Source organism: Schistocerca gregaria, chromosome 4 (genome assembly GCF_023897955.1).
Source record: "Schistocerca gregaria isolate iqSchGreg1 chromosome 4, iqSchGreg1.2, whole genome shotgun sequence".
Classification (NCBI taxonomy): domain Eukaryota; kingdom Metazoa; phylum Arthropoda; class Insecta; order Orthoptera; family Acrididae; genus Schistocerca; species Schistocerca gregaria.
In genome coordinates, this window is record NC_064923.1 from 432,894,101 (window position 1) to 432,919,666 (window position 25,566).

Sequence of the window (25,566 nt, forward strand, 5' to 3'; positions counted from 1 at the left end):
TGACTCAAAAGTATTGTCAATACTAGGTAGCACCTCGTACTTGTTGATATGGTATAAGGAGCCATCCGTGTGGTCCGTTACTTCCTTCGTCTTCCGCAAAATTCTTCGTCGCTTGTCACAAATCTCGACCATTCTGGTGTGAACGTTATACCTGTGGTACTTGTTACCACGTTCTTCGAACAACAGGAGAAAGCACATTCAATAACCCGATCATTTCTGTCTGACTGACTTTTCACTAATCTACCTGTGATCGTTGCAATACGTCCATTATAATTATAATCTGAGGTGACAATTATCGGACCTCCTTTTGCCCGGAATAGAGCAGCAGCTCGACGTGGCATAGACTCAACAAGTCGTTGACGTGGCATAGACTCAACAAATCGTTGGAAGTTCCCTACAAAAATATTGAGACACGCTGCCTCTGTATCTGTCCGTAACTGTGAAAGTGTTGCCGTTGCAGGATTTTGTACACGAATTGACCTTTCGATTATGCCTCATAAATGTTCGATGGGATTCATGTCGGGAGATCTGGGTGGTCTAGTCATTCGCCCGAATTCTCCAGCATGTTTTTCGGACCAATCGCGAACAATTGTGGCCTGGTGACATGGCGTATGGTCGTCCACAAAAATTCCATAGTTGTTTGGGAACATGAAATCCATGAATGATTGCAAATGGTTCCCAAGTAGCCGTACATAACCGTTTCGAGTCAGTGATCGGTTCAATTGGACCAGCGGACCCAGTCCTCCATGTAAACACAGCCCAGCTTCCACAGTGCCTTGGTGACAACTAAGGTCTGTGGCTTCGTGGGGTTTGCACCACAATCGACCCCTACCATCGGCTCTTACCAACTGAAATCGCGACTCATCTGACCAGGCCACGGTTTTCCAATCGTCTAGGGTCCAACCGATGTGATTACTAGCCCAGGAGAGGAACTGCAGGCGATCTCGTGCTGTTAGCAAAGGCATTCGAGTCGGTCGTCTGCTGCCATAATCCATTAACACTTAATTTCCTTCGCCTCACTTTCTTAACGGATTAGTGTTGTTTGTCTGTTAGCACCGACGACCCTACACAAACACCGTTGTTCTCGGTCGTTAAATGAAGGCCGTTGGCCACTGCGTTGTACATGGTGAGGGGTGGTGCCTGAAATTTTGTATCCTCGGCACACTCTTGAAACTGTGGATCTCGCAATATTGAATTCACTAACGATATCTGAAATGGTATGTTCAATGCGTCTACGTTTTCGCCCTCGTTGTTGTTGTGGTCTTCAGTTCTGAGAGAGTCTGTTAATTCACGTCATGTGACACTAATCGGAAATCCTTTCAGATGAATCACTTGAGTACAAATGACAGCTCCAGACAGACAGACGTGACACACGTGCATTCCAAGCAAGGCTGATGTAGTTTAAACAAGACCTGCTGTTCCTGCTTCTGTGATTTAGTTGTGTTTTCCTCTCGTTTTGGCGTCGTTTTGTCACTCTGTATATGTTACTCTTCTCTTGCCGCCAGTTTTTTCACTCCACCAGCAAGTAATGACAGCTCCGCCAATGCACTGCCCTGTTCTACCTTGTGTACGCGATACTATCGCCACTGTATATGCGCATATCGCTATCCGATTAGTGCTGTTACCTCAGCGTAGTCTGTACACCGAAATACGCAGTTGAGAACTGGCAACGGTGTTGTCAGGTCTCCCCTTTTGCTGCACGAACCATAGACATCATCCGATAAAGTTAGCTACCATAGCTGACGTCTCTCACAGTATGATTTGACGTTCTACCCTGAAATATGCACGTGCCTTCTGTGCAAAAGTGATATGAGCGTATCGTAGCATCATTAGTACCGTACACGTTACTGTCATTCAGTGTACTCAACTACTCCTCTTGCTTTATATTTACGAAGGCTATGCCTATTTTTCTCCCTAACTTACGCAACAACAGAAACTGAGTTGGATATCTTCGTGCAAACAAGAACCTTTTATTGGCACGTTGGTGTGGTAGTCGGTAAGCTGGCTGAAGTCGCAGACAAGCTGGCCACTGGGCTACAAGCTGCACACTGTCTGGACTGGCGGGTCAGCAGCGCTCTCTGTCTCCACGGGGCATGCCAGCCAGCCAGCCCTCTGACCCGTAAAGCGTCTAATTAGATAGAGCCTCTTGCTGCGGTTAACAGGGGTCTGCCATGCCGAGGGAATCTGAGGTTCGTTGACTCGCTGCTCCCTCTTAAGTAACAGCTGGCGGCCACTGCAGAAGCTGTCTGGTAGAGAGATACCACGGCCAGGTAACGCTCACAGTGTAACACAGATTCTCAGCAATGGCTGTACTACACACCTTAACCCTAGTGGTCTACACATCTGACGTTGTCACACGATCTGTACACCAGGGTCACAGTGACCCTTACTTATTTCTTAGAGAAACTGCCTGATTATAAAATATTTTATAATTAAACTGGGCCCTCATATACTAGAAATATTTTTTGACCTCTATCATATACTTTTTCAATAAATATTAGTATTAATGCATCCAGAAGTTGAGACAAAGGAAAAACTGTCGCGGAAGCTTGTCAGTGGTGAAACTTGTAAAGGATCCGAATCCAAATATTTTGTTTGCAGTTTAATTAGATGATTATTTGAGTCTTCGTGACCCAGCAGGGTTCCCCGCGATTTCTGTGCCTCGACGACTCCACGTCCTCATAAAAAAGACTATTTTGGACGTACTTTAACAAGTTTTACAACGACTGAATTGACCTGAGATTTTATGTACTTTATTTTTCTTTCATACATTTGCTTCTTTTAAAGATATTGCATTGAAATCAGCACTATCTGATGCAATAGGACTAAAACGTTCTATATATGGTAGATTATTTTAGTACGTTTTGTCGAGCAGTACTGCGTATACATCCTAGAAAGCGACTACTTTGTTTCCGCTCTTTTGCCGTAGCCTCTTTGCTGAGAAAACACCACTGTGCGCGCTGCCATGAGATACTGGACCACTGAATTGGATCATGTTTGCACAAGTTGTCGCACCTACCCTCATAGGAAGTGGAGAAGAGGAAGGACAAATAGTATGATTTGATTCTAGAAGTGCGGAATTATAATATGCCTGCAAAAGAAGAGCTCCCTGAACACTTATCATAGAAACCAGTACTTACAAGGATTGTCAGAAGTTACCAAAGTGAGATGAAACATATTATAAGGAGATAACTTAAACAAATGATTATTAAAACTGTTATTCGACATTGGCCTGTAGGCACCGAGAAGGCAGAAAACGCTAAATGTGTGTCTAGTTTCCACATTTATTTTCAGAGGAACTTCCAAATATACTCTGTTCCAATGAATCCGCTAACAAAATGTGTGAAGTTTCGAAACAAGACGCAGAAAACAGTGGCAAAATATTTCAATTTTGTCCAAGAATACAAAATTTCCATGAATACACACGTATACCTCTGCCAGATAACTTGCGTGTCGTTCAGTCGGCAAAAGGCGATCTAAACAAGAAACATTGGCTCTAAACAAGAAACATTGGCTTACAGTTCTTTGCGCACGTCACTCCACAAAGTACGGTAATGGGTAATACATGCGAGTACCTTAGTGACGTGAACGGATCTTTCTGTGATAACTGAAGTCAGCTGATAGGTATATCTGCTTAAAACAAAAAGTCCCCCTAACTAAGGGGTCACCTGCAGAGGACGTCATGTTTCCAAGTAGACAAGGAATTAGCATATTTCATCAAAATACATAAAGTTAGTGAACTGGTTATAGATGTTGACTCTGAAATTATTGGTATATCGGAGCACCACTTAAATAATTTGACAATTCAGAGGCTTCCTTTACCAGGATACAGATTAGCTGGCTGCTTCTCAAGTAGTTTCTTGTGGAGTGGGGGAGTGGCCATGTACGTAAAAAACGGTATTCCATTGGAGTCCATAGACGTATCACGGCACTGCACTGAACAGATATTCGGTTGTTGTGCAGGGCAGTTGAATTTAGTGAAACTAAAATTCTAATTGTTTTTGTTTATAGGTACCCTAATCTGACTTCAAGGCGATTCTGCTCAAGCTACAGAGGGTTCTAGATTCAGTTTATAGGAAGTGCCAGAAAGTTATTATATTAATAAATTGGTTTTGATATGATGGTGCAAGAAAAATGATGTTGGTAGATCGAAATTCGTACGATCTGATGCAGACTGTGTTTTTTCCAACTAGGATGCGGGGGAACAGACAGATATAGAAAATATTTTTTATTCATTCTTCATTACTAGATGGGCATTCTGTTAGTAAAAGGATGAATGGCCTTTCAGGCCATGATGCACAGATTTTATCACAAAAAGGCTTTTGTACTAAAAAAAAAATGTCACATATAACTACAAACTGTGTAGGAAAATTAATCCTACAGCAATAGAGAGTTTTTTAAGCCTTGTCAAGGAACAAGAGTGACAGGATGCTTATACTGCCGATAATATACAAGATAAATATAGTGCCTTCCTTAACACATTTCTCACGTTCTTTGAGAGTTGTTTTTCATTAGAACGTTCTAAACGGGGTACTAGCAGTAATAGGCAGCCAGTGTGGCTGACTAGGCCGATTACGATATCGTGTAGAACAAAGTGGGAATTATAAATAAATAAATGAAATATAAATAAATAAATAAAAATGTTAGAAGTTGCCACAATCAAGCTACAGTAGCCCATTACAAAATTTATAACACACACACACACACACACACACACACACATATTAGAAGTAGCCACAATCAAGCTACAGTAGCCCATTACAAAATTTACTGCAAGGTGTTTAAAATGTTATTAGGAAGACGAAGGGTAATGGTACGCAAATACAATAGCCAGTTCACAGTATAAAATTAAAACCAAATGATCAGTTGTGGAGAATGTCTGATCAGCAGCACTAGGTTGACGATATAAAGTCAGTTCGTACTAAAAATATTTCTGTTAATGATAAATCAGATAAATGTACAGTATTTAACAATCATTTTTTGAGCATCGCTGGTGAATTAAATAAAACTTCTGTGTCTACAGGGAATTGTATAACTTTCTTGGCAAATGTCTTTCCGAGATTGATGTCTGAAATACTTCTCTGGCCGGCCGCGGTGGTCTCGCGGTTCAAGGCGCGCAGTCCGGAACCGTGCGACTGCTACGGTCGCAGGTTCGAATCCTGCCTCTGGCATGGATGTGTGTGACGTCCTTAGGTTAGTTAGGTTTAAGTAGTTCTAAGTTCTAGAGGACTGATGACCACAGCAGTTGAGTCCCATAGTGCTCAGAGCCATTTGAATACTCCTCTGTGATACTGACAAGGGGGAGATTGAGTGAATAATTAAATCACTGAAGACTGAGGACTCTCATGGTTATGATGGAGAGCCTAGCAGAATATTAAAGTGCTGTGCTGCGCATGTTAGTCCTGTATTAAGCCACATTTGTAATTTTTCCTTTAGGAATGGTCAGTTTCCTGAAACATTAAAGCACTCAGTTAAAGCCGCTCTATAAAAAGCGAGGAGGGATAATGTAGTCAATTTTAGATCTATTTCTGTGCCGTCAGTGTTTGCTAAAGTTATTGAAAAGGCTGTGCAGGTAAGGATAATTGTGATCACACGATTTGCTATCAAATGTACAGTTCGACTTTAGACGTCGTTTAACAACTGAACGTGCTATATTCTCTTTTCTCTGTGAGGTACTAGTTGGGTTAAAGAAAATTTTTCGAATGCTAGGCGTATTTTTTGATTTAACTAAGGCGTCTGATTGTGTTGATCACAATATGTTGCTTCAGAACTTGGACCATTACAGAATACGGAGAGTAGCTCATAATTGGTTCACCTCTTACATTAGCAACAGACAGCAAAATGTCGTTATTCACAGTGTTGAGAATGGCTGCGATGTGGGGTCTGAGCGGGGTACTGTCAAGTGGGGGGTGCCCCAGGGATCAGTGTCGGGGCCACTCCTGTTCCTTATTTGTATAAATGATATGCCCTCTAGTATTACGAGTAACTCTAAAATATTTCTGTTTGCTGATGACACTAGCTTGGTAGTAAAGGATGTTGTGTGCAACATTGGTTCGGTTTCAAATAGTGCAGTTTCTGACATACGTTCATGGCTTGTAGAGAATAAACTAGCGCTAAATCACAGTAAGACTCAGTTTTTTACAGTTTCTTACACACAATTCAACAAAACCTGACGTTTTAATTTCACAGAATGGACATATGATTAGTGAAACTGAACAGTTCAGATTTCTAGGTGTTCAGATAGATAGTAAACTGTCGTGGAAAGCCCATGTTCAGGATCTTGTTCAGAGACTTAATGCTGCCATTTTTACTATTCGAACGGTATCTGAAGTAAGTGATTGTTCGGCACGAAAATTAGTCTACGTTGCTAATTTTCATTCGCTTATGTCGTGTGGTATTATATTTTGGGGTAACTCTTCTCACTCTAAAAGGAGATTTTTGGCTCATAAACAGGCGTTTCGACAATAATTGGTGAAAATTCGCGAATCTCTTGTCGACCCCTGTTCACTAGTCTGGGTATATTGACACTGGCCTCTCAATATTCGTATTCCTTGCTGTCTTTTCTTTTTAAGAATATCAGGTTATTCCCAAAAATAAGCCGCTTTCATTCAGTTAATCAAACCTGTATTTGGATCAGACTTCCTTAATCATGCGCAGAAAGGCGTGCAGTATACTGAAGCTTCCGTTTTCAACAAGTTACTACAAGAATTCAAAAATCTTAGCAGTAATCCACGCGCTTTCAAATAGAAACTGAAGAATTTCCTCGTGGGTCACTCCTTCTATTCTGCCGAGGAGTCCCTTGAAAAATGAAGCTGATTCTTGTTGTATTGTTTTGATTTTTTGGGTTCATAAACCTTTTATTTTTATCACCTTTAGTCAAGGATTCGTATGGGAAGCAAATATCTAAAACCAAGAAGCAGAGGCAGAGGCAGCCATACAATCTCAAATATCTCCTGGCAAAAATGAGTTTGTCAAAGACAGGGACTCACACGGTTCGTTTCAGGACCGTCCAAATATAAACTTTGGACCTGTGGTCAAGATCTGTCCAATCAATATTTAAGGCATAAATAAATCAAAATGCCACTTCTCACAGAAGATTTTATCGAAATATGACATCGATGTTGTTGCAACAGATAAAGGAACATTTGTATCAGCAGCTTGCAGATAGGAGTACAATCCAGATCTATGCTTTGTAACAGCTAATGAAAATAAATTACCTCTCCAAAGTTCGCGGTTCGTATTACAGGACTTCCGACACAGCCAACACCGTCCAATCTTGACTGAAATAGGGACAAATATCTCACACGTGTCATCCTTTCATGACCTAGATTGAACTTTCGAAAAGCAAAGTGGGATGTATTTATTAAAAATCTGGGCGAATGTCTTGGTTGGATTTCCCCAAAAGTTACGATAAGCTTAGCAAAGAAGACAATCCCCAGGGATTCCGGAAGCAGTATATTCCAGGTTGGAATGAAACCAATAACAAACAATACGATGAATTTCAAAAGCGGGGACCGGGAAATAGCGCATAATCTATTTCATAATCTCGATACAGGGAGACGTATTAGGCGGATAGAGACTGTCGAGTCACTCAGTTGTCAAACATCAAGTACAGAAGCACGATCATTAGTAAGATAGTTGGATAGAAACTAAGTAAGCGACATCACCCATATATCAGATAATCGGATTGCGTCGCATTTACTGCCCACATCAAGAGCATCAAGGGATGAAACTCATACAAGATACATCAGACGAAAACTGACATTCCTCAAAAAGAACACTAATGAACAATCTGAATTCTCAAGAACTTTATCTGTATTTAAAATTTCTGCTGCCCTTAGAACTCTAAGACCTGGAAAGGAACTGGGAAATGATGGAATCCATCCAAAATTTCTTCTTCGGGCCGTGGGAACTATAAGATGACTGGCGGATGCCTTCTCTGGCCTTATGATATCGGATTCAGTCCCGCATAAAATGAAACAATCCAAAATCATAGCAATACTAAAGCCCGGCACGGCATCAGACCAGCCTAAGAACTATCGCCCAATCACACTGTTTATAATTTTCTGGAAAGAATTCTATACAGTCGGATAAGTCCAGTCATCTCTCAGAACCTTCCTATCGAGCAAGCTGGATTCCGACCAGGACTGAGCTGCACAGGTCAAGTCTTATCTTTAAGCTCATTTATTGAAGCAGGATACTAAGTGAAGCAGAAAACATCTATTGCTTTCGTTTATCTAAGTGCAGCATATAACACGGTTTGGAGGCATGGACTACTTTATATTAATTGTTAGAACTTGTCCCACGCAAAGTGACAACATGTTAGCTGAAAGGACATTTATAGAAACTACAGGAAAAATATTAGCTTTCCAAAAGTTTTGAATAGTGGCTTACCACAGGGATACGTCCTTGCCCATGTCTTGTTTAATATTAAACTGTCCAGAAAATTTGGCGATGTGGACGACTGGACCATAGCTATCCAACACAGAACCTTTGAAACCAACTGAAAAATCCTAACTCCTATTGTAAACATCTGAAACCAATAAATGGAGTTGACAACCAAACTCAAATAAAACAGAAGTTTCATATTTTCATCTGTCCAATATATTGACGCCCAGAGTACTCGATGTGTGTTTCGAGGGAGACAAACTTCATCATAAAATGTATCCAAAATGCCTCGGTCCCAAGCTAGATTGGACACTTTCTTTTAAGGAGCCTTTGACACAAATATCTACTAAGCTCAAAAGCGGAAATAACGTCGTCCATAATCTCTGTGGCAAACGATGGGGGTCGTCTGCAGGCACTCATCGGCCATCAGTACTCGGATTGGCATACTCAGCAGCAGAGTACTGTGCGCCTCTCTGGTTTAACAGTCCACGCGTAGGTAGGAAAGACGTACCACTTAACGAGGCCATGTGCACTGTTAATGGGTCAATACGATGTACTCCCACATACTGGTTACCTATCTTGAGCCACATTCCACCTCCTGATATCAGACGGAAGAGCGCGCTGTTGCGTGAATACCAGAAGATTGCTGATAACACCGACCTTCAAATATGGAACGGTGTATTCCCTTCGGGGCGAAAAAAACTAAGATTCACACATTCCACCCTCATCACAGCCAGAACCCTCACGGAAACTGAATTCAATATCATCGATGAATGGAAACGCTACTGGCAGCAGAAATGTCCTCCACAATGCCTGAAACTTCCTTGCACCCAGAAGAAACCCCCTGGATTCGACCGGCCTCGGGCAATTTGGACTACCCTGAACAGCATCTTCACCACCATGGGAACGACAGACAGTTAGTTGCTCATCTTGTATCAACATGTCCCTCTCGTGCCTACAAGGATCCTTTCGAAGATTTCCTGACAGCGCCGAGTAATGTTATAAAATACATAAAAGACCTTGATATTCGTATATAGCTGTTGTCATTTGTCTTATTTTATGCTGGAGAGCTGTGTTTAAATGTTGACATACAATAGTGTAATCTTTGTACATTCACTGCCATACGATAAATAAATAAAGTAAATAGTAAGCGCGAAAGCGGCGAGGAAACCCCCAGCCAAACGCAATGACAGCTACAAGAAGCGTTGTACATCACAGGGAATTTTACTGTTAAAATTTGTAGGAGAGCGAAGCAACCCTACAAACGTTTCGCGATTTAGTGCAGCATTAGTGAATGGACGTTAAAGAACTGGCTTACCCAATACAGGTATGGATGTAACAGTAGAGTAAGGCAGCCATGAAAACAGTGGGCAGTGAACAGTGGAGCATTTTAGTAATCTGTTGGAGATAGTGTGTCATTGCTTTCCCCACCATCTGTGAACTAGGTCACCCATCTTGTTATACGACTTTATAAATTTCAAATAATGAAGCTTATGGCGTGCTTTTGCAATCAACTTTGTCGCCTGTTCATATTGTAGGCCTGCATGCCCTGCAAAACGTTGGTCTTCAAGTACTCGAGTCAAAATTGTCCCTGCCGCAAGGTTTCAGCCATATTCGGCCGACACCTTTTCGCCGAAGGGAGGCATGGTCGGTGCGGCTCATTTCTTCTGGACACAGCGCTCCTTCTAAGGAGCATCCTGGAGCAAGGTTGTAGTCACGGGGCTCCACAGCGTTCGCTGCCCGAAAAAGACACGGCAGCAATCGAGAACAAAGCACAGGCGGAAGCTGTCTTCTTTTTTTGTGTCCTAATCGTTTCAAAGGCTTCCCACTGTATGTTATTCCATGATGCAATTCCTTTTTATTTCGTGAATTTCACTCACTGCATTTACGAAAATTCTAATTTTGCTTTTGTGTGGAGCCACAGCCTCTAAAATTTTTGTAAATGAAAACTTGGTCGATAGTAGGCCGCACAGTTAATAAAGAATATTACAGCTAACTACAGACCATGGTTTCCTTTAAAAAAACAAAAATTGTGTGTAGGGCCTGTTACTGATATTCTTCAGCTTCAGATGCTCCTCCATGATCCCAGGTGAAAACGAAAGAGCCCATGAAAAGATACTATACCAAATTATTCACTAGATTTACGCCAACGAAAAAGTTATGTGTTATATTTCACTCATGGACAACAGGGGTTAGGTATAAGGAGCGAGTTATTTTATGAAGGACTGCGTTTCAAGACGCTAGTGTTCCTGGATAAGTTTCTATAGTTTAACCTTTCTGCTCCCTGAAAATCCATCTACAGTGCCAACTAGAGGGGGGAGGGGGCTCCAACTTCACTAAGAATCCGAATCAGAGAGCAGCTTGGAATTTTTAGCTTGTGCAAAGCATTGCTAGAGGCGAAAATATCTTAGGATCGAGAGGAATCTACCAACAAATTGTTTGTGGTTGGGTAAATTTCCACTGTTCCACTAATACACTACATTCCTGTCAATACGGGCTAAATGAGTATCATAGCGACCGTTAACATTGATAACACTGTTAGAAAACAGTTTTATGATTGCCTACTTATTCCTTGTTGGCCTCGTCATACTGTTACGTATGGCATTGACTCAGTGTTACTGTGGTGTCGTACAGTATCAATGCCCCACTAGACAGACCCAAATATGTGTTCATTTATGAGGACTAGGCTCTGTTCCAGGGACTCTCTCGGACCTGATGAATTAAGTTAAGTAAACCATTAGTGTCGCTCAGATCACGTGTGCTTCTAATAATTTCAGCTTTCCGTCTAAGCAACCACATGTTCACCTGCACTCATCTCTGGCCGACCCAACAGTTACTGTCAGCACACGATAGCCAGTGTCGCGCCATTACTTGTTTTAAACTTCTTCCTGCATGAAACGAATATCAATGTCTATACTTGTGTCCAGCGACGCAAGTGCTAAGGAAATTAAGCGAGCAGAACAGAAAAAAGCATAATTGCGAAAAACCTTAGCTCTCGGCAAGTTCAGATTAGCGATCTAGAGGAAGTACGAAATGGTTGACATCTAAAATGTTCCTTGTGTAGTCGTGTGTTTCATCATAAGAGGGCGTAACAGTGAAGTTAAGCAAATGAAGCGCGCGAATAGTAAATTGATTAGTTACACTGAATCTGATTATCTAAAAGTCTATTCGGAAGACCATAATGAGATAAAGATTCGTCGTTGAAGAGTTTCTCGAAAAAAAAAAAATGATTGTAACAGTATACTATGAAATAAGTCTTTTCAAGTTAGAGATTGTTTCGAGTGCACCTTTCAATTTCTTCAATGTTACACGACTGCTTGTAGGAGGCCACTGGTGGAAATTGAAGCAGGATACTCACAAAGTAGTTGAGTGTAAACATTTTAATAATATCGTAATTATTTCAGAATCGGAAACAATGAAATAAATAAACCGCATATGTCTGTAAAACAGTTTTCTTCTTAGATACACTGCAAAATATGGTGTACAATAAGGTATTTTCATATCGTATTTATTTGGGACAGATAATACTTGCATCAACACGGGAAGGAGAGGTAAGTTTTTAATACCGAGAAGAGCAGTTTAATTGGAGACAGGCCTGATTATATGTTTCGTCTATGGTGAAAAGAAGTGTAGACTAGGCTGCTTCCGTTCCTTCCACCGCAAATGTCATTTTGTGGCGGTTAGGATGAGGCCACCAAATAGCACTCGCTCTTCTTGCAATTACGTTCTCCTTACGTAATTAAAGCTCGTTAAGGTCGCTAGTCGGCCCAGTTAAGGAGTTGCTTCATTAAAGCAATAGGCGTCGCATCACCTCGTGCCTCACGACTCGTGTAGAGGTGTGCCAAGTGCGTAGCCAGATGACTCGAGTAAAAGATGCACCAGGCATGTCTTTACTTCGGCTACAGGAGACACTGATATACCAGAGATACTGTATATCAACAGGAAGCAAAATAGTGTGTGCCGCTGTTATACTTTGCAGCGAAGAAAGAGCCAGATGGAAAGGTGTTATCTGATTATAACCGGTTTAGTAATGTTTCAGAAAAAGTGAACATGTAATTTTTACACATAAAAATGTTTTATTGCTGCAAGAATGGCATGTTATATTTATATATTTATATATATATATATGAATTTATTTATATACAAACGGAAATGCAAGACATTATGCAATGCATTGTTCGTTGTTTGCTGCACATCAGTCAGAACCACACCTACGCATCTGAGGACAGGACGCTCAGTAATTTACTTTGATACACACATGACACTGCGAACGGAAATAACCTCGTTATTCGTGAAAGACATTGATAACTATGAATAAGAAAACTCTTACAACCTCCGACATACAACACACATTCCCCAATAGAAAATGGCTAGTAGAACAAAATTTCGAAGTAAACACTTTCTGTGGTGTACTGAGAAAATAATTTACACCAGTATTTATTTTAACCATTTTAATCAAAACGAAGAAAATGTTGACGAGAACAACTTCTGTACCACTTCGGACGATTTCGTTCTCCGTCAGTTGTAGCCACACGATTATCTTCTTTCGCTTTTAGAATCACAGTGGAAAGAAACGATCGTACGTGCTCCTCGACAAAAGAAGCACAGCTCTGAAAACACAGGCACTGCATTAGGCGGTACACGAGCGATAACAGATGTCCGCGAACACGGGTAGTGGTGACACTTAAAAACATATCACAGTCAGCTAAAGGACGGCGGCGCTTCGTACGCCGACTCACAGTCTTAATGCAAAGGACGTGCGGCGCAACAGGCTGCCACAAAAAAAAAAAGTCTTCGTACACATAGGAACACTACGCGACACTCCCAGCGTCACTTCACTCGGCGACGACGGACGATCACAGTAAACGCAGTCCGCTGCCCTGCTGTGGAAGACGAGTGTCGGATAGAGGTACCAGAAAGACGGCTGCACTCTCGGACACTTCCGCAACCGCAGCGCCGTCCCGGGCGTGGACGATGCGACGAGTACGACGGTGACGTCCCCGCCGAGGGCGCGGTTCTGGCTCCGCCGGTGTGTGAAATTGGCCGCGGTGAAGGATGTGGTCGCGCTCTACTGGAGCGACGATTGCGGACGCTATTGTAGTGGCCGGGCTGTGGCGGTGGCCGAGAACGACCGGAGCGGTAGAGCGCCGGACGGCGTCAGCGGGTGGAGGGCGTGGAAGGCAGCGGTCGGTCGGCCATGTTGGCGGGCAGCTCGCAGTAGACGTGATGGGCCGCGTGGCGGTGGCTGTCGCGCGGCTCGGCGTACTCGCAGAGCGCGGCGGCGGCGGGCGCGCCCGCGGCGGGCGGCAGCTCGGCGTACAGGTGGTGGTCCGGCGAGCGGTCGCGCGGCTCCAGGTACTCGCCGCACACGCGCACCGCAGCGCCCACCGGCGGCGACGGCGCCCGCGTGCCCGTGCTGCGCGTCGCGCCGCGCGCCGACCGCCGGATCACCTCGCCCCTGCAACACCGCGCCGGCACCGACTCACTACACGCTGCCACACAACACCAACAGCCCCCCCCCCCCATAATTAACTACGTCACCAGGGTTGGGTTGGGTTGGGTTGTTTGGGGAAGGAGACCAGACAGCGAGGTCATCGGTCTCATCGGATTAGGGAAGGATGGGGAAGCAAGTCGGCTGTGTGCCCTTTCAGAGGAACCATCTCGGCATTTGCCTGCAGTCATTTAGAGAAATCACGGAAAACCTAACCGAGCGAGTTGGAGCAGTGGTTAGCACACTGGACTCGCATTCGGCAGGACGACGGTTCAATCCCGTCTCCGGCCATCCTGATTTAGGTTTTCCGTGATTTCCCTAAATCGCTCCAGGCAAATGCCGGGATGGTTCCTTTGAAAGGGCACGGCCGATTTCCTTCCCAATCCTTCCCTAACCCCAGCTTGCGCTCCGTCTCTAATGACCTCGTTGTCGACAGGATGTTAAACAGTAACCATCACCACCACGGGAAACCTAAATCAGGATGGTTGGACGCGGGACTGAAGCGTCATCCTCCCATAATGCGACGTCACAACGGACCTAATGACACAATATAAAGGCAATCTGAAAAAAAAACTGATGAAATTGCCAATACACAAACAGAAGAACCTGAAAGAAAAAAACGCAAACGGGTGTAACTGATAAACCATACAGTCGGCAAACGTAAAAAACTGAGAAAACTGCAGACTAGATAATCGGGTAAAATTGAAAAAAAAATGGAAACTAAGCAAAAGAGGAAAAAACTGAAAAAACGCAGACGAGACGAAAGAAAAAACTAAAAAAAAACGCAAGCTAGGCGAATACAAGAGAATGAAACACGCAAAGTAGGGAACCATAAAAAGCGGAAACCAGGCAAAGGGAAGAAACTGAATAACTTGCAAGTTAGGCAAGCGGAAAAAACGCAAACAAGGGAAAACAAAAAAACTGAAAAGAAAAAATCGCAAAACTATGGAGACAGAGTAAAGTGAAAGAACCGACAAACTGAAAAAAGGCAAAGTGGGCATACGCGAAAAACTGAAATCAAACCGCAAAGAGACAAAAGAAACCTAAAAGAACAGAAATTAGACAAACGCAAAATACCTAAGGAATTGGAAGAAACACAAACTAGGCAAATGGGGAAAAACCAAAACTAGGCGAACGCTCACTCTAAAGTAAAGCAGCGAAAACCGTATTAAAAAACATAATAAAGTTAGCAAAGGACTTGGGAGAGCAGCTGAACGGAATGGACGGTGTCTTGAAAAGAGGATATAAGATGAACATCATCTAAAGCAAAACGAGGATAATGGAATGTAGTCGAATTAAATGAGCTGATGCTGTGGAAATTAGATTATGAAATGAGACACCGAAAGCCGTTGATGAGTTTTGCTATTTGGGCAGAAAAATAACTGATGATGGCCGGCGTAGAGACGAAATAAAATGCAATGGCAAGGAAAGCGTTTCTGAAGAAGAGAAATTTCTTACATGAAATACCAACTTCAGTCTTAAGGGATCAGTTGATAGGGCACATTAAGAAACATCAAGGGATCAGATGCTTCAGATAGCTGTGAGCACTATTACTGAAGAGAAGTGAGTGTCTTTGCGGAGGGGGGTGGGGACTAAAAATCGTAGAGGGAGACTGAGAGGTGGATACAGTAAGCAAATTCAGAAGGACATGTTGAAAGTCGTTACTTGGAGATAAAGAGACTTGAGAAAAAAGAGAAACACGGAGAGCTGCATCATACCAGTCTTCGCAGTGAAGACAACGGCAACAACGAGAGCGACAATTGCACGGCTAAGAGCTGAAATGAATCAGAGCCGACCAGAGTGAAAAGCGGCGAATAATTTTTGAGTTACGTCCTTTGTTATACCCAGCTTCACGAAAAATGTGCAATGTCTTCAACTCATCAGCAGTAACGGGGAGGAGTTGTTCTGTGGCTGCCATGTGGTCTGTTCATAACCTATTTATAGTCCAATCTCATCTACAGCAGAAACAATAAGTCACATAAGTATAATTTTATTACTGGTTAACTAGGTAAAATGCCGTCTAAAAATAGTAACGTCGTTTTCTTTACAGCGTATACTGACAAGGTGTCAGGTCCTTGTCGAAGCATATCGTTTGTTGTGTTCCCTGACGCTGAACACGAACATACACTAAAATCTAGTTAAGTGCGTGGAGGCGTAACAAGAAGTACGGATACTAGTACGAGAGGGAAACGGGCAGATGGTGCAATACGGTAGTGGTAAGGAATGAGAGTAGGGTGTAGACTCACGTCTCGCGCTCCTCGGCGCCGCTCTCCTCGACCTTGATGAGGTCGTAGAGGTGCTCGATCATGTCGCGCGCCTCGCTGTAGTTGTCGGGGTCGTCGAGCTTGTCGCGCAGCGTCTGCAGCAGCTCCTGCGTCAGCTCCTCGGGCAGCGTCTGCGTCCACTTATCCTCGGCCGGCAGCAGCGCGTCGTCGTCCGGCGGCCCCGGGCCCGTGCCGGCCGCCTGCGGCTGCAGCTCGGCGTACTCGTGGCCCGGCGAGCCGTCGCCCGCCTGGCGCGCGCCCGCCCCCGCCGCCCCCGCGCCGGAGTCGAGGCGGCGCGACAGCAGCGCGGCCAGGCAGGCGGGCAGCCGCCGCCGCTTGCGCCGCAGCCACGCGCCGCCGCACACCGCCGCCGCCCCCGCCGCCGCCGCCCCCAGCACCAGCGCCAGCACCAGCGTGCTGCGCCGACCCGACTCCTGCGGCACCCCACAACCACTCACTCACTCACTGCCGCCAAAAGCTCAGCTCACATAACGAGCACAGCTCCACAACAAAAACGTGCTGCTTGCATGAACAGATTTATTAAGAGCCTGGTCTACAGTGTCCTCGTCTATGGCTAGGAAATGTCGACTATTGGTCCATGCGACAAGAGTCGTCTCGAGCCTCCAGGAGACCTCTTATTGGACTACTAAATGACTAATCCGCTTCATGCTCTCTGACGTGAGTTGCAGTTTACCAATCTACGGCTTCAAGCGGCAACAAAACATTGATTTTCAGTATTTCGTATAATTACTGACCGAATTTAAAAATTTAAAATCCCGTCATAATCTACTCGGTAACAGGGGTAACCCTATGTCAAAGGTTTATCACAGTAACCCAAGTATTAAAGTTACAAATTGTGTATATACACCTTGAGGTAGCGTAAGTCGTGGCGCCAAAATTACCCAAACTATATTCATCCAGTATTTAAGAGCGACAGCACTTAGCAACTTCCAAGAAACTTTGTACATAGTTACATGTTTAACGTCAAATATTCAACACATTAACTCATTTAAAAAGTAATCAGAAGTTTGAAGCTCTTCTATACATGGGAGTTGGATTCTTTAAACAATCAGGGAGTTACTGATCCATTAGTAAACCAAAAACCTGTAGAAACCGAAAATTCTGTTTGCCGCATGTTTTCTTCTTATAATTGCACGAAAAACTGAGTCTCTGCCTGCACTTGGATAAACTCTGCCAACATGCAGGGGTGACAAATCTCGCAACGGACCGAAATGAGGAAGATTTCGGGAGGGGCCGGGGAGAACGATACCTAGACTCCGATTCATTTCCAGAATTGTAAATGGATAGAAGACATAGGAAGATGCAAAGTGAAAAGGTTAGATCGTGTACCAATTCTAAATTTCCTATCTTTTCCTTTCCTTCCTTCCGTAATTATCCACATTACCAGGCCGCATAAAGATTCATCACACTCATACACATAGTACGTGTAAGCACTTGATAGTATTCCACAGAAACGTGCTCACACTGCATTGTGCCCCACAGGCATCATGACAGAGCGTTGAAATGTTTGGATATGTTGAGTGTTTGCATAAACTGGTTTTGAGTGCGCAAATAATGAAATTCTATTAGCTCAAAAAATTGAACCATCTGATACCACGTGTCTGCATTGACCTTTGACGTCATCGAAAAACGGGACATAATACTTCCATCGAAATATAATGTCCATACAATAAGCGCCACAACAAGAATTATAGCTCCCATAACGTGGCATGCGTTGGCATCGCCAAAACATAACTGAGTTATCTTTGAACCTAATCTAATCCCTAGGCGACACTACAGATCTGTATCTCGCAACAACTAAGATTTGTTATTAACACTGGTTGCGTATTCTAAAAAATAACGTGAAGGCGAAATGAATATCGTTAAGTGTTCTGCTTTATTTCTCTTTGCGAGCGTATGATGTCACACGCCACAACATTACGTCATCACGGACCAAACTTTGTGTCAGGTGTCACCAGTTCCCACCCACCTAGTTCCAGGGACTGATAACCAATGAAGGTCAGGTGACAAGTGGTCAGAAGCGAATCTCTTCAGTAAGATACTGAAAGAAAGAAACCTATAGGTGTCCGGTATTCTTACGAATGTCCCGCACACAGAATGTTGGACTGAGGTAAATTAGGCGATACCGGGTAATTTCGACTGAGACGGTGCCTCGGCTCCGGAAATGAAAGGGCGCTACTGACCTCGCCGTCGGCGTTGGCGAGCACGGCGGGCGCGTCCTGGCAGACGAGCACGTCGCCGCCCCCGCAGACGGCGGCCGTGAAATTGGAGAGCGAGAGCGCGGGCTGCGGCGCCGCCCCCGGCAGCGCACTGGGGCGCAGGCAGCGCGCCAGCAGCGGCGCCGCCGGCCGGCACAGCAGCGCGTCCGCCGCCCACGCCGCCGCGTCCTCGTCCAGCAGGTCGCAGCGGCACGGCGTGCCCTCCAGCACGTTGCCCGCCGCCGTCTTGGAGCCCACGCCGGCCGCCGCCGCCCCCAGCCACCGCAGGCCGCCCGCAGACACCGCGCCCAGCCGGTTCTCCGAGAAGCGCAGCTCCGACACTGGCGCACCTGCCGTACACACACAAAGCCACATGCACGGCACGCCCACAGTTTAGTATTCCATCCCCCCATCTAAATATACGAGTATAATCTATGAGCCACTGCATAGTCTGTGTTGGATGCTATTTCGTATCAGTATTAGGGACTTTCTGTCTTATTCTGTGAGCACACGAACTAAGGTGAAATAACGGTTTACATTCTCTCTCTCATTATGCCTCGGCCTGTTTACTGCAAAATCCTCTGTACCGTGCATGGTAGAGGATACAGTGGCCCTATTCACACAGTCGCCTCCTTTGCTCTGTCGCCCCATCCACACTGTCGCCTTGTTGACTGCGATACACCATTCACCACATCGCGCAGTTCACTCCGTTCACTTTGTCGCCCCATGCACACCGTTGCCTCGTCCACACTGTCGTCCTGTTCACTCTGTCGCCCCGTTCACTGTGTTGCCATGTTCATTCCATCACTCCGTTCTCTCTGTCGCCCTGTTCACTCCGTTCAGTCTGTCGTCTCGATCACTCTGAGTATGGAGTATGGAGTGTGTGTTTCTAAACCTCGATATGTGTCCCATCCCAAAGTTATTCTCATCATTCCTACATGTCATATATGATGGTGGCATCAGAACTGTTACAGAGTTTCCTCCGAATTTTCCAAACCTACTCAAGCAAAATTCATCGAGCACACAAGGTGCCCTTTCGTAAGGGCCCTACTAACCTGTTATCATACGTAACATTGTGTCTCCGAGTTCCTATGCTGTTTACAGTTATACATACAACATGAGGACTCTAGAAAGCTGAGTGGTACTGGAGAATTGATCTTACTAGCGTCTTTTGAGCGGTTTCCTTTACAGATGCATTGGGAAACCTCTAGCCCAGGACGTTGCTTTCACCTTCTCATATACTGAGTTTGATGACCATTCAATTTTATACCTTTAAACATTGCGACACATTATGGAAACTCATCACGGATCTTCCAATCGATTACACCTGAGTTCTCTCCATTTGTTATGGTTCTTGTGCTGCATTTATTTATATCAGAGGAGAGGTTCCATTCGGCACACCAAGCGAAATACCATGTATATTGTTTCGAATTTCCATATGACTAGCCAGTGGCAATACTTTCCTGCAGACAACAACATCATAATTAACTACCTGGAATGGTGTTGTTGTTGTTATGTGATAAAGTTTTTTATTGATCCTCAGAACATTGGCTGTAGAGGGTGGTGCAATCGACGTTACCGGTAGTTTAATTTCTGGCAATGGTAAACATTGTATCACTACTGTCAGTTGCTGTGCAGTACTGCTAAAGCTTGAAAGCAATGGATATGCAGCAAATGAATTCCTTTAACGGCGTCTTCTCCAGTAAAAAAAATAAATAAATCCGGGTCGCTGTAACGCCGCTACATACAATTTTCGCTGAAACTGAAAGAAAACATGTCGTTTACGGCAGGGATAATGCATAATGTTGGCTGCTTACCGGCGACGGTCTGGTACGGAGCCCAGATGGAGTCTTCTTCGAGCTGGTCGAAGGTGTTATTGACGACCCTGAGGCGGTTCCACTTGCGCAGCACGAAGCCCTGCTGTCGCACCAGAGCTACGTGGTTGTGCTGCAGCGTCACCACAGCCACCGTGTTGTTCACCGCGCCGCTCTCCACTTCATCTATCCTGCGAGCAAACAGCACACCACTCACTGAGTCACAATATACACGCACTGTTTGGTCGGATTAATTTAACTCTACAGGCATTTCTCATCAAAGCTGTAGTTAATCGCGAACATCACAATGGATGAATACGGATTACTGGTATGGACCGACCGACGAGATTCCCAAAGGATATAAGAGAGTGAAAGGAGAAGGCGCGTCAAAACGAGCAGCGGAACAGACTTCTGGCAGATGAAACACCTCCCCCATGAAAACAGCAAGAAAGCATTAGCATAACGGAAAAGCAATAAAATAGTTCGCCCCCCCCCCCCCCCCCCCCGCAAAGGAAAGAGATTCATTTGGATGTGGTAACTGTTTATTTTGTGGTATCTGGAGGGAAATCATTCTGTGGAATCAAGCTGTGGCTCTCTATGTGTGTAATTCTTGAGACGGCAAAATTATTAACGAACAGGTTCAATAAAAAGTACAACGAATAAATAAGAGATTAACAACGTGGTATCACTAAATCCAATTTTATGACAAGGAAAAATGGTTCAAATGGCTCTGAGCACTATGGGACTTAACATCTGTGGTCATCAGTCCCCTAGAACTTAGAACTACTTAAACCTAACTAACCTAAGGACACCACCGCACACAAATGCCTGCGACCGTAGCGGTCACGCGGTTCCAGACTGAAGCGCCTAGAACCGCACGGCCACACGGCCTTCTGACAAGGAACTTGGATCTTGCCGCAGTAGCTACTTTTTTTTAGTTAATTTAATGATTTAGTTACAGTAGCAGGATCTTCTCAGAAATTCATGTGTGATCTTTACATGTCTCATGCAATGGACGGATAGGACAACAGTCTTTTCTCGAAGTGTGATGATCTCATTTCCAATACTGAATCGCAATTTTTAATCATCCTGAGTTTGTTGAGATGGGTGTTATTTTGTTTACTTCCTCCTATATACTGTATGTGCAGAATACGGAGACGAAGATACGTCATTAAATCATCTAAGCAGTTTCGTCAACATTTGCATCTCGAAGGCTGGTCATATCCTAGGATGACAACCTAAGTCAGTACCCTTCTACTCAGGAAAGAGTGGTAATAGCCCTTAGGTGTAATGCAGGAGGGAAAGATTTGGAAAAATTGGAAATTTATGGTAAGGTCTTATGGGACCAAACTGCTGAGGTCATCGGTCCCTAAGTCTGCACACTACTTAAACTAACTTACGCTATGGACAACACACACACATCCATGCCCGAGGGATGACTCGAACCTCCGAAGGGGGGAGTCGCACGGACCGTGACAAGTTGTCCAAGACCGAGCGGCTACCGTGCGCGACCAAAGATTTGGAAAGCATGCTATTTCTGCCTGCTGAAAGAGTCGCTGCATACAAGAACTTGCCAGACGAAGCTATTTTGATAGGGGCGAACGTTCGAAGTTGAGCTACAGCCTCCCGAGCGTCGAGTTGTACCTGGAGCGCTCGATGGTGAGGTTGGTGACGCCGGCGAGCAGGGCGCCGCGGCGCAGCCGGTGGATGCGGGAACCGCTGAACAGCAGCTGGTCGATGAGCGTGCGGTCCGAGAAGGCGGAGGCGGCCACGTCGTGCAGCGACGAGTTCACCACCGACAGCTTGCCCAGCGACAGCGCGCTGAACGCCTCCTCGCGCACAGACACCACCTCGCAGTCCTGCAGGCGCACCTCCACCGCCGGCGACGGGAACGTGTGCTTCGCCAGCTCCGGCATCAGCACGTGTGTCAGGTTCACCTGCAGTAGGGGAGCACGGGGTACAGCGTCGAGACACCGATATCTGCCGAGTGGTAGAATGGCCCTTAGCTGCGCCGGAAGGGGTGGGGACCACGGTAGTGGTAGGAGCGCAGATGTGCACTGCCACCGTGCGGTAGGCGTGGCGCAGCTTGAAACACTACGCATATCTAGCATGGCTTGTAAGGTGCAGCTAGAGAATCTCCAGATGACTATATTAACGAGCTATGACAGTGCCTGCATTAATTCGACAAATGTAGACGTTCGAAGTCGACAGTTTCTCACTAGAGCGCCGAAGAAGTTAGGCTCATAAAGGGTCAGTCGAAGCAAAACAGGTCTGACCAGAGCACACACTGGCGGAAGGAAATCTCATAAAGTGGGTAAAAAAAATATATCGTAGCAGAAATATCATGATAATGATGTACAATACTGAACACGTGCCACGTGGAAACTATGTCAGACCCGCTGACAACCTTTTTGGCAATATTGCCTAAAAATAAATTTTCTTCCTCGTCTTTCCGAAATAGTGCTTATAGCACTCTTTGTTGAGTGACTAAAATAGCTAGCCGTTCCTGCAGCCTTCTCAAGCACAATTTTTAATGAGATTTTTGCTTACTTGTTTGCCTTTTTCGAAAAAAATTTAATGTTCTTGTGTACGATCTCCATATAATCATAATGCGTGATTATCAAGAACTTTCTGTGCGACTATGGTGCGCGAAATCTTCGAACCAAGGTATGGACTCATCCACTGCTCTCGACAAGGATGCGTTTCTCAGCTAGTGGCACGTCCCCTGTACGCTTAATAAGAAAAAAAAATCATTTTAACACTTCATTTCTGGGTCTGTAGAAGCGTAGGCTGAGATGAACAGCTATCGCATTCTAACTTAAATTGGGGCAGTAGATTTGTACGTGTTTTTGTCTTATCCGATAGATCTCGAAATATGATTTTAGTTGAACCCTGCAGATTTAATACGCTCCTAGTCCTCCTGACCTAAGGGTGGTCGTTTTCGTATGCGGAAGATGCAAGAAACCGGTTACAGACGGAGCACTGACTGATGACACTGTATATTTTTCATTCCACAGGTCAGAATATTTTAGAGCTGCTTCACTGTGGTTGGCGTAATGACCGCATTAACTTTGAAGTGAGGTTTTCGACTCTTATTAAGACTGTTTTATGAATGCAACACTGCCGTGAATTAATCTCGGTCTCCCGATAAAAGCTTCTTTTCCAAAGATCAGTCTAACACGTCCCATAATTCGGCTCGCGCGCCACATGAATTCCGGCCGCGGGGGCCGTGAGAAATGACGCAACGAAACATCACGAAAGACGACGGAACCGTTTCACTTTAATTCAGTGAGCTTTTAGATGCGTCTTCATAGATACAGCCAGTACTGTGTTATGTATAATACGTCTCTAGAAGCTAAATTCTACACTAATAAGAAGTGACCAGTGGCTGCCCTCCGCAACACTTGACAACAAACCTGACATTTCTGCCTGCTTCGCCCTTCCTTCGTCCTACTGCCCCCCCCCCCCCCCCCCCCCCACTGGCACTTGAGGCGTGAGCTGCGCGCACTGTGCTCCGCTGCCAGAACATTCCACCTAATCTGGGCTGAGTGGTGACGGACTTTTCTGAACAACAGAACCGCCTTTGTTCTCTCCCCTGCTTCCTCTCTCACGTTTCTATTCAGAAGTTCGAATGAGAGAGTCAGGCAGACAGCAGCGGCATAAGCACCACCCACCCGTCACCCTAAAAAACCTCTCTCCCAAGACGTCCGACTAATCGCGGTTAGACAACCAACTACGACGCTAGCGGTATTGCAAACACTTCGAACTGCTGCAAAACGAGAAAGGCTTGCAGGTTCATATCTCAGCAGAGAAACATGATAAAGCAGTAATTGGAGATGTATGTCGAGAGTAGTATCAGGAAACCTTGGAAACTGAAATCCAGGTTTTAAACCAGCTCTAGAACATAGGCGTCTTTTACTCGAATTAGTACTGATAAGTATTATGAAATCGACGACAGGTGAAGCGCACCTCTGGAATAACGGTAATCAGTTGCGTCGTTTAATGTTACAAAATTAACTTATTACAAGAGTTGAGTGAGGACATTTCCACTGGTAAAGAGAGACGCTTGCAGGTAACCAGAGCAGCAGCCTACGCTCAAGTTACTGAGCACACTTGGCATAGCTACTTTTGTCTGTCACATTAGACGACACGTTAGTGATTAAGCAATTTTCTCAAAATTGGAACGTGCGACTGAATTCAAGTGACTGGCACCACGGCGGAACATTAGGCTCCGTCACTTTCAGGTACCTGGAACCGTACAAACTTCATACTGCACAGCGATAGTCAACCAGACACGGACTTCAGTAGACATAAAACATCAGAGATATCACAAGAATATGAAGATATTCGACGAAATATTAACAACGAAATTAATTCCAGTTGATTCGTGCTTGTACGTAGACGCAGCGATGGTGCGACTTACCACGGTGGCCTGGCCGGCGCTGATGTCGAGCGCGAGCGCGTTGGACTGCATCTGCAGGTGCGGGACGTGCGCGACGGCGAGGGCGAGCAGGCGCGCGAACACACCGGCCTGCAGCAGCACGTGGCCACAGCGCGCCACCAGCGCGATGAGCGCGCCGCGCAGGCCCTGGCACGCCTTCGACTCCACCACCAGCACCCCGCAGTCGCTCACCTGCGCACCCACACACTATCATTACAAACAACCAACATACGTCGAGCAGTGGCAGTCACCCCGTAGCCAGTTCGTTCCGCTTTCTACTGGCTGATTCTTACTATCGTTTACAAACCCCCGAATCGACGCAGATGACGCCCAGGCAAGTGATTTGTTATGAGACACGTGGGGTAGCAAATGTCGGAAAATATCCCAAAGGTGGATGACGTGTCTGACGTCGCTACGTGACGTACACCGCCCGCCGCTCATGCAGTGGTTGAGCCCGTCGTTTTGTCGCAGGTGATCATCCCAACCCAGTATTCACGTCGGTGAGGCTCTGGGACTTTAGCACGTCGGGCTCAGGGTTCGAGTCTTGCGTCACGCAGACAGTATTTTGTTTCTCATTGCGTGAGACAATTATGTGATTACATTGGCATAAGATTTACCAATCTCTCGGCCTCTGCTGGTTTATTGCACAGTATAGTACAACAAAAACCTAGTTATTACGTCACAAGTAAATGAATGTAAGCTTCCGAACTGCGTCCCTACTAGTAAATGAACACTAAATCACGTCTTTACACAAAAAAGGACAAAAACAAAGAAACGCAAAATAAGAACAGTGTTGGCTTGGTTACAGTGAGGATAATAATTACGTAACTTCTACGATTACAGTAGATCAAATTTACGAAAGATGATCGAAATTTGCACCGTATGCTCGAATGCAAGTATTGCATCGCTCAATCACGTCCCTACCCAACCGCTGCCCGTGCGGCGACGT

General features: G+C 45.1%; 2 protein-coding genes across 2 annotated transcripts in view; one reads left to right on the plus strand and one right to left on the minus strand.

Moving 5' to 3' along the window:
* Window positions 1–25,566, plus strand: part of LOC126267346 (E3 ubiquitin-protein ligase MYCBP2) — a 1,244,949-nt gene that overhangs the window by 800,827 nt on the left and 418,556 nt on the right. The window lies entirely within an intron of this gene.
* LOC126267347 (uncharacterized) overlaps window positions 12,456–25,566 on the minus strand; it is a 68,808-nt gene continuing 55,697 nt past the window's right edge. The window contains exons 3-8 of the mRNA XM_049972470.1: window positions 24,600–24,809; window positions 21,821–22,113; window positions 20,180–20,367; window positions 18,348–18,712; window positions 16,126–16,577; window positions 12,456–13,846 (exon numbers count right to left, since the gene is read on the minus strand). Coding sequence (XP_049828427.1) covers window positions 13,546–13,846; window positions 16,126–16,577; window positions 18,348–18,712; window positions 20,180–20,367; window positions 21,821–22,113; window positions 24,600–24,809 — 1,809 coding nt within the window. The 3' untranslated portion in view covers window positions 12,456–13,545. The remainder of the gene's footprint in view (window positions 13,847–16,125; window positions 16,578–18,347; window positions 18,713–20,179; window positions 20,368–21,820; window positions 22,114–24,599; window positions 24,810–25,566) is intronic.